Source organism: Coffea arabica, chromosome 6e (genome assembly GCF_036785885.1).
Source record: "Coffea arabica cultivar ET-39 chromosome 6e, Coffea Arabica ET-39 HiFi, whole genome shotgun sequence".
In the NCBI taxonomy this organism is placed as follows: domain Eukaryota; kingdom Viridiplantae; phylum Streptophyta; class Magnoliopsida; order Gentianales; family Rubiaceae; genus Coffea; species Coffea arabica.
Window position 1 is genome coordinate 24,282,768 of NC_092321.1, and position 9,694 is coordinate 24,292,461.

General features: G+C 38.4%; 1 protein-coding gene and 1 non-coding gene across 2 annotated transcripts; one reads left to right on the forward strand and one right to left on the reverse strand.

Moving 5' to 3' along the window:
* Positions 1-556: 556 nt before the first annotated feature.
* On the reverse strand, positions 557-3,806 carry LOC140009810 (uncharacterized). Its single transcript, XM_072056136.1, has 2 exons — positions 3,177-3,806; positions 557-736 (listed from the first exon to the last, which is right to left on the reverse strand). Exons 1-2 carry the CDS (start codon positions 3,804-3,806, stop codon positions 557-559), a joined length of 810 nt encoding a protein of 269 aa, XP_071912237.1.
* Positions 3,807-9,088: 5,282 nt separating this feature from the next.
* On the forward strand, positions 9,089-9,196 carry LOC113697625 (small nucleolar RNA R71). The gene has a single exon (XR_003449911.1). It is a non-coding gene; the product is annotated as a small nucleolar RNA R71 (small nucleolar RNA).
* The last annotated feature ends 498 nt before the right edge of the window (positions 9,197-9,694 follow it).

Sequence of the window (9,694 nt, forward strand, 5' to 3'; positions counted from 1 at the left end):
TCCACTCTTAGTAGTCTAAAAATAAATGTCTAAAGTATTTCAATTAATCGCGCGCGCGAACACGCGAACTTCCGACTTGTGCGCGATAAAGCGAAATTTCTAGGAAATTCTTATAACAATCGTATAACTAACTAATACTTGAGTAATTAATCATAAAAATATCTATTTTAAAACTAACGCATGAGTCCTCAAATCTCCAAGGTCACTGTACTCTCAAATCGACTATTGCCTCCAAACGCACATTCATTAAATCTCACTAAACGAGCTTCCCAAAAATTAAATTTATTAATGAAACATTTTAAAAATATATGCAAGTCATAGTTCCATCGAAATGGTTCTAAAAGGGTTAAAAATAATTTATTCGGAGAAAATGGCAATTAATTATTTTAAATAAACCATTAAATAAGTGAATAAATTGATAAAATAATTAAATTAAATTAAATAGAAATAAAATAAATTACGAGTACTCACATCCTTTCCCTCTTAAGAGAATTTCGTTCTCGAAATTATACCTTGATTTGCGAACAGGTCTGGATATTTTTCTCGAATTTCTTCTTCAACTTCTCAGGTTGCTTCCTCTAGTCCATGGTTCCTCCAGAGAACTTTCACCAATGGAATCCGCTTGTTCTTTCACCTTACGATCTAGGAGTTTTACCGATTTCTTCTCATACGTCAGCGTCTCATCAATTTCAACATTCTCCGGATGTAGGATATGAGAAGGGTCTGGATGATACTTCTTAAGCATGGACACGTGAAAAATATTATGAATCCGAGACAGACTCGATGGCAGTTCCAATTTATACGCTACATTTCCCACGCGTTGGATAACCTTATAAGGTCCTACAAATTTTGGTTGTAACTGCTTTCCCTTTCCAGATATTAAACTTGCTTTCAGAGGTGTAATCTTAAGAAATACTTTATTTCCAACCGCAAATTTCAAATCCTTTCTCCGATTATCTGCATAACTCTTTTGACGACTTTGTGCGGTCTGAATCGTTTGGCGTACCAATTTCACTTTTTCATTGGTTTCCTCAATCCAAGGCACTGTAGTCGGGTTTAAGATTTTTCGTTCACCTATTTCATCCCAACAAATCGGAGATCTACACTTTCGATCATAAAGTACTTCGTACGGGGCCATTTGAATAGAAGAGTGGAAGCTATTGTTATAAGCAAATTCTACTAATGTTAAATACCTACTCCAACTTTTCCAAAAATCCAAAACACAAGTTCTTAACATGTCCTCAAGGGTTTGAATTGTCCTCTCAGACTGTCCATCGGTTTGGGGATGATATGTAGTACTGAAATTCAATTTAGTCCCCAACACTTCTTGTATCTTTTGCCAAAATCTCGAAACAGATCTTGGGTCTCTATCGGACACAATACTTACAGGTATCCCGTGTAACCTGATAATCTCATCCAAGTATAACTTAGCTAACTTTTCCGATGGATACTTCATATTAATAGGCAGAAAATGAGTCGATTTGGTCAATCGATCCACTATCACCCAAATGGCATCATGGTCTCTTTGTGTCCTAGGTAACCCTGATACAAAATTCATAGTGATGTTTTCCCATTTTCACTCGGGTATTACTAAAGGTTGCAAAAGTCCTTATGGTTTCTGATGTTCAGCTTTAACCTGTTGACAAATCAAACAGGTCTGGACAAATTGAGCAATCTTCTTCTTCATGCTCTCCCACCAATACAAACTCTTCAAATCTTGGTAGATTTTATTCCCTCCAGGGTGACCGTAAACTTCGATCGATGTGCCTTTTCCAAAATTTCCTTCTTAAACTCTTCATCTTTTGGCACTACTATCCGATTCCGAAACCTCAATATGCCATTCATTCCCAAGTTAAAATCCGACTCTTCTCCCTTTTTGACTCTTTCCGTCTACTTATGCACTTCAGTGTCCTTTCCCTGGGATTCTTTAATACGTTCCAACAAAGTGGAATTCACCATAATATTCCCAAGAATTACTTTCCTCGGTTCAACTCTAGAATTCCAATAACTAACTTTTTCTAACAAGTATAATTCCTTAATTATCAATCCGGCCACTTGCACTTGACGAGTCAAAGTATCGGCCACTACATTGGTTTTTCCTGGATGGAACTTTATCGTGCAATCATAGTCTTTCAAATATTTCATTCACCTATGTTGCCTCAAATTTAGCTCATTTTGAGAAAACAAGCACTTAAGACTTTTGTAGTCAGTAAAAACCTCAAATGTTACTCCATACAGGTAATGTCTCCATTTCTTTAAAGCAAACACTACAACCACTAACTCCAAATCATGAGTCGGATAATTTCCTTCCTGCGATTTCAACTTCCTAGATGCATACGCTATCACTTTATCATTTTGCATTAATACACATCCCAAGCCTTCCTTGGAGGCATCTGTGTAGACCACAAAATATCATTTCCATTCGGTAGAGCTAATACAGGCGCTCTTGTCAAATGTTTCTTCAATTACTGGAAACTCTCTTCACACTTAGGATTCCATATAAACTTCCCACTTATCTTAATTAACTCAGTCATAGGTCCAGCAATTCTAGAAAAATCCTTAATGAATCTCCGGTAATACCCTGCTAATCTTATAAAACTTCGAACATCAGTAGGATTTTTCAGTCGTTTCCACTTTGAAATAGTTTCAACTTTAGCTGGATCCACTTTAATCCAATCCTTAGAAATTATGTGACCCAAGAATGTTACTTCATTCAACCAAAACTCACACTTGCTAAACTTAACATACAATTGGTGTTCCCTCAGGGTTTGTAAAGTAATTTTCAAGTGCTTCTCGTGATTCTTCACATTCTTAGAGTATACTAGTATATCATCAATAAATACCACCACAAATTGGTCCAGATAAGCCTTAAAGAGCCTGTGCATTAGATCCATAAAAGCAGCAGGTGCATTGGTCAGTCCAAATGGCATTACTGCAAACTCAAAGTGTCCATATCTCGAGTTAAAAGCAGTTTTGGGTATATGTTTATCCAAAATCCTCAATTGATAGTAACCCTGTCTCAAATCCAACTTCGAGAATACTACCGCCCCTTGCAATTGGTCAAATATTTCATCAATATGGAGCAAAGGGTATTTATTCTTAATAGTGACATCATTCAAGACTCGGTAATCTATGTACAACCTTAAACTCTCATCTTTCTTCTTAACAAATAAGACCAGGGCTCCCCACGGTGAATCACTCTCCTTTATAAAATCCCGTTCCAACAAGTCCTGCAATTGTAATTTCAATTCTTTCAACTCAGCTGGAGCCATTCTATATGGTGTCGTAGAGATAGGTGCTACTCCCAGAGTCACATCAATCTTAAAAGTTATTTCCCTTTTCGGGGGTAAAGACTCTAACTCTTCAGAAAAGACATCTGGGTACTCTTTCACCACATGCATGTTCTCCAAATTCACTTTATCACTAAGAGTATTGATTAGAAAATCCAAATATCCCTGTGCTCCCTTACTTAACATTTTTCTAACTCGAATCCCTGAGATAAGTGCAGATGAGGCTAATCTATCCCGTACATCCAACTTCAGGGTTGCCTCTCCCTGAATGCACAATTCTACTATTTTCGTCTTACAGTTTATCTGGGCATTGTAACGGGTTAACCAGTCCATCCCTAGGATCACATCATACCACTTAATTGCTAAGCCTATCAAATCGGCCAGTAATTTCCGTTCTCCAACCCAGATCTCACAATCTCTGTATACCAAATTAGCGATTAGACTTTGGTTCCCAGTAGGCGTCTTAACCTCCAAATCATAAGGTAAATTAATTGGTTTCAAGTCTATTCCACCCATAAAGTTCGGGTTTACAAAAGAATGCGTTGTACCCGGATTAATTAAAACCCTAGCTAAGCGGTAAAAAATAGAAATCGTACCTTCAACCACCTCAGTCGCATCGAGAATCTGTTGATGGTCCAGTGCATAAACCCTAATCGGCACCTTAGGTCGGCTTCCTCCAGCACTAGTCTGCTTAGAGGTTGACTTTTCTGCCCTTTAGGTGCTACCTCCCACCTTCAACTTATTTGGACAAGTCGCGAGCTGGTGCCCGGTACTACCAAAATCCAAACACTTCCCAGACTTTTTCCAACAATCATTCTCAGAATGGTTGGGTTTACCACAGTACTCACAAGTAACTTAAGGGGTCAAGGCCGAACCACTAGAAGGCAGTCTCCTAACTTGAACCGGTCCACTACGACCTCTCATGGATAAAGCTCCCCTTGAAACTCCAGCAGTCCTTATTCCTCCCATTCCTCTTCCCATTTTGGAAGGTTGTGTATTCTTACTAGCCTGTTCAGAAGTATGACTAGAAAAGTTCCTTTTTCTATTATGGAAGTCCCTAACTTGCATTCTTGCACTCTCAACCCTTTGCGCTTTCTCTAGAGTCTCAGTAAATGTAGAGATTTGGGTTGCAGCCAAACTCTCTTGGATTTCTACATTAAACCCTTGTACAAACCGTCTTATCCTTTTCCGTTCATTAATTACTAATTCAGGGGCATACTTAGAAAGTTTAGTAAACTTCCCCTCATACTCCACTACACTAAGAATTCCTTGTTTCAACTTGATGAACTCATCCTCCCTATTCTCTTGGATTAAAGGTGGAAGAAACTTTTCATTAAATTTTCTCGTGAAATTCTCCCAAATCCAAGGGGTTTGGGCTCTCTCCCACTTTCCCCTTATCACGTCCCACCAAGCCCGAGCCACTCGTTCGAATTGGAACGCAGCAAAATTCACTCGCCTATCCTCGGTATAGTCTAAGGCGGCGAATATGTTGGTAATCCTCTCCAACCAATTCTCCGCTACCTCAGGATCAGATTCACCTATAAATTTAGACGGGTTAAATTTTAGGAATCTCTCTAAGACTCTATCTTCCCCCTATCCTGTCCCCCAATTTGGTTAAGTGGTCTAGGACCCTGTCTCTCAGTTAAGCGTTCAAAGATATCAGTCATCTTATTAATAGCAGTAACCACTTGATTACCCTCTATATTCTCTTATCCTTGGGCCGGTCCAGTTACCGATCCCTGGTCATCCCCATGAGATTGGGCCTGTCTAGTCCCTCGCCCACGGTCTTGACCACTCTTTCGTCCTTCCATTATCCTAGTGGTGCCTAGTGCAAGAAATGAATCAATTACGCGGGAAAATACTTAAAACAAGGACCATTCACGAAAAACATTGAGAATAGCAATAATTTACATTCATTATCATGTCAAGATCCATACAATTAGCAAGTTATAGAGGAGTACAAAAATATAGCACACAGGTACCGCAAAAATACTTTTAGTCACATACGACTAAAGTAAAATCAAGTGGCCCAAAAGTAGGCCACACAGTTATACAAAAATACAATGGCCTTGGCACTAACATCACCCTAACTAATTCTAAGTATATCAGTCAAAAGGGTCTATCACTCTGAATCTATTCCATAGTAGGACTACCAGGTAGAATCTCCTCTTCAGGATCCTCCTCCGAATCCTCCTCCTGATCTGGACTCTGGATAATATCCATCACCTCATCAACCAACCTACCAGTATCTGCTAGGATCCCAGAAGCCCGATCTCAGATCTTCTCACCTAATCTAGTAAGTCGAGCCCTAGTCCTCTGAAACTCCTCGCGAGTGACCTCAGCCGTAGCCACCTCGCCAGCTAATACCTCCTCAAGCTCAGTAATCCTCTCACCCTGAGCACTAACCATCTGTCTCAGCCCCTCCACCTCCTCAAGTAAATCTCGGTTGGTGTTCACCAACTGACGACGCTCATCGTCCAGAGCTAGTACAAGGTGGTTCGGGTAGGCATACGTCAACCTACACGAACATCGAGAGTACCTAGTAGAAGGCGAATAACACACACGAGCTCCTCCACCAAGATGTCGGTAGTAAATAGGCTTAGGGGGTTCTACATGGTCATTAGCATGACTATTCCCATTAGCAGCAGGGGTCCCGTTCCCATTCTCCATCCTTGCAAAACAACTACATTTTTCGGATTAGAAACTTAGTCACTAGTTTGCTCATATATCACTTAAAGTATGACTAAATCATCCTATCTCAAATCTTAAGGGTAAGGTTTCTAGTATATCTTCCAAATAGATCTCTAACCTAGCGCTATGATACCAACTGTGACGCCCCCACTTCTCCCTAAGGCAAACCAAAGGGTATCCGCGGGACGTCTGCCCAACTCTCGCCAAGACTCGGTATAATTCCCATTCAAACTTAATACAATACTAGCCATCCCGACAAGATAAAGTAGGAAAGTGCGGAAACTTCTACAAATAATATCCTATCATACACTACAAGTTCAAAATACATCAATTCCCAAAATATACAACTGCCAAAATGTTGGCCTAATCAGCAACATCCCTCAGCATTAGGGGCTGCACCCCTGGGTGCCACGGGTTGGGCGGTTAGTCCCTTCGAACCGGGATCTGAGGGATGTTGCTGATTAGGCCAACAATCCCTCCCTGTTTCTTAGACCTTGTCCCCAGAACCAGTTAAGGGCTTTTTTTCTTAACTTTAGACCTTGTCTTAAAGTTAGACCTTGTCTAAGAAACATCCAAAACACATTTAGTAGGTGATGGACACCAAAAGTTTCAAAATAACAAGTCCCCATTCGAAATAAGCCATTGGCTAATCCCAAAATTAGGGTTTTCAATCATTGATGCAGTTCTGTAATTCAGCCACAACTCACTCAATTCAACTTGAAATTGGGCGTGGTTAATGGTGTTGGAAACTACATTCATAAGGCTACAATTTCTCAGAAAAAATTGTTTTGAAATTCTGTCCATAACTAGCTCATATTCGAGCAACAAGTCACAGCACATAACAGGTTTTCTAAAACAGCAGTGAAACAGGACAGGTAACTTTGAATAGCTGGTATGGCTCACTCGAGCCGAACCAGGGGATGCATTTTTTACCGTTAGAAAAATGGAAGTGTCTAGTTTCTAATGCCACAAACGGCACTCAATTTTGACGTCGGACCAAAGAGTTATGGTCATTTAAGCTCCGCTGCCAGAGTGACTCTGAACACGTTTTCCAGCTATGAAGAAATTTCGAAATCCAAACATTTGCCCAACCAAATCAAGTGATTTTTGGTGGAAACTTTCCACACAACCTATACAACATATTTACATCAAAATCAAGACAATTTGACCACCAAAAATCACACCAAGGGGTGCGGCAAGGACAGGGCAGAACCGGCCCTTCTCCCTTTGGTTTTTCCTTCGAGTTTCTTTCAACTAATTCAACTTACAACCACTAGATTAACACTTAATCAACATAAATAACATCCAAAATCATCAAATCAGTCCATCATGTCCATTATGGAATTTTATAGAGCTCACTCAAGTGATTTCCAACAAAATAAAGATACCCATATGAAGCTACAAGCTTCCAAGTGAAATTTAACTCCCTAGAACTAAGATTTAAAGGTTAGATGATCATTACCTCCTAGATGATGATAACCCAAAAAATTTTGGTCACTAAGCTCCAAGAAAACCATGGAAATGAATCTCCTCTCCTAGTCCAAGATGATCTCCATGTTGTTTGCAAGTTGTGGTATGAATTTGAAGTGATTTGGTGCAAGATTGAGTGAGATCATGAAGAAGTTTTGGGTCTTCTTCCTCCTTGGTGTGGCCGGCTGTCTTGAGAGAGAAAAGAGAGAGTAGAGAGTGTTGTTTAGCTTCTTGAGGAAGATTGGTAGGTGTGAGGTTTAAGTGCTCAAAAGTCAACCCTCCAACAGTGCGCGTACGCGGGCGTTTTGTGCCCGTTTCCTCTCGAGTTTGTTTCACTTGTGCACTAAACCTTTAATGTACTTCCTTTAACACTATTATTATCCACTCTTAGTAGTCTAAAAATAAATGTCCAAAGTCCCTCAATTAATCGCGGGCACGAAAACGCGAACTTCCGACTTGTGCGCGATAAAGTGAAATTTCTAAGAAATTCTTATAACAATAGTGTAACTAACTAATACTTGAGTAATTAATCATAAAAATACCTATTTTAAAACTAACGCATGAGTTCACAAATCTCCAAGGTCACTGTACTCTCAAATCGACTATTGCCTCCAAACACGCATTCACTAAATCTCGCTAAACGAGCTTTCTAAAAATTAAATTTATTAACGAAACATTTTAAAAATATATGCAAGTCATAGTTCCATCGAAATGGTTCTAAAAGGGTTAAAAATAATTTATTCGGAGAAAATGGCAATTAATTATTTTAAATAAACCATTAAATAAGTGAATAAATCGATAAAATAATTAAATAAAATTAAATAGAAATAAAATAAATTAGGAGTCCTCACATTCATTCTTTTTACCTTCATTTTTCCTCTTACTTTCAACCACCGGAGGATTTTCTAATTGTCTACCACTACGAAGGGTAATGGTTTTAACGTGCTCTATTGGATTCACTTCCATTTTATTAGGTAATTCTCTTTGGTTTCTATTGTTAATAGAATTGACAATTTGATCTATTTGGACCTTCATATTTGTATACATCCCGATCAATTGATCCAATCTCCCCTTTAGTCGCTCAATTCTTTTTGAGGTGCTGTTGGTCAGTTTTTCCATCACAATCTCCTAACCCGATTTAGTGTCCGTCTGTGATTGTTTTCGTTGAAATTCTGACGAGTTAGTCAACCTTTAAGGATTGCTTTGATTCTTCATCCAAATTTTGGATGATTTTTCTACTCCGGATTGTATGTGTTTGAGTAGGGGTTATTTTGAATATTTCTATTGTAATTATTGACAAATTAAGTTTGCTCAAAATCAATACACTCATTAGTATTATGTTCACCCCCATATGTAGAACAATAAGCAACATGTACAATAGGTGAAGAATTTGGACAAACTCTGACTTGTCTACTTAGCAATTTTACTATATTGTTCATTTGAGCAATTAACATATTTAGAGTGTCCATTTTGATCATATTTGTCCTTTGATAGTTATTTGCCGCCATTTTTTCTATTAAATTTTGAATTTCTTGGGACGATTTACCCATTAACGCTCCATTTGCGACTGTATCAATTGTAGTTTTAGTCAAGAAAAATAAACCATTATAGAAGATTTGGACAATGAGCTAATTAGGAAGTCCATGATGAGGACATTTTTATAGCAAATTTCTAAGCCTTTCCTAAGGTTCATACAATAATTCACTCTCTTGTTGACTAAAAATAGTTATGTCCATTCTAAATTTAGCCATTTTATCGAGTGGAAAGTATTTGGTGAAAGTATTTGGAGCATCCCAAGTGGTGAAAGTATTTGGAGCATGAGAATACAACCAAACTTTAGGTTTATCTCACAAAGAAAACAGGAACAACTTTAACCTTATGGCATCTTCACTAACTCCATTCATTTTAATAGTATCACATATTTTAAAAAATGTGGCTAAGTGTGCATTTGAATCCTCTACAGCATCACCTCCAAATTAAAATTGTTGATTCATTTGAATGAGTGATGGTTTAATCTCAAAATTATTCGCATTTATCGTTGGCCGTGCTATGTTTGTGATTCTTGAGTCCCCGATAGAGCAAAATTTCTAAAAACTCACCCATTTGTTTCATTTTTTGCCATTTTTTCTTCGAAAGGCAACTCTATAGTGATTCTCTCGATATGTTGATCCTCTTTTTCCTCTCATGGTATATGCTTTCTTTGTCATCTTAGTGTCCTTTTAATTTTCGAAGCAAAAGGTGCA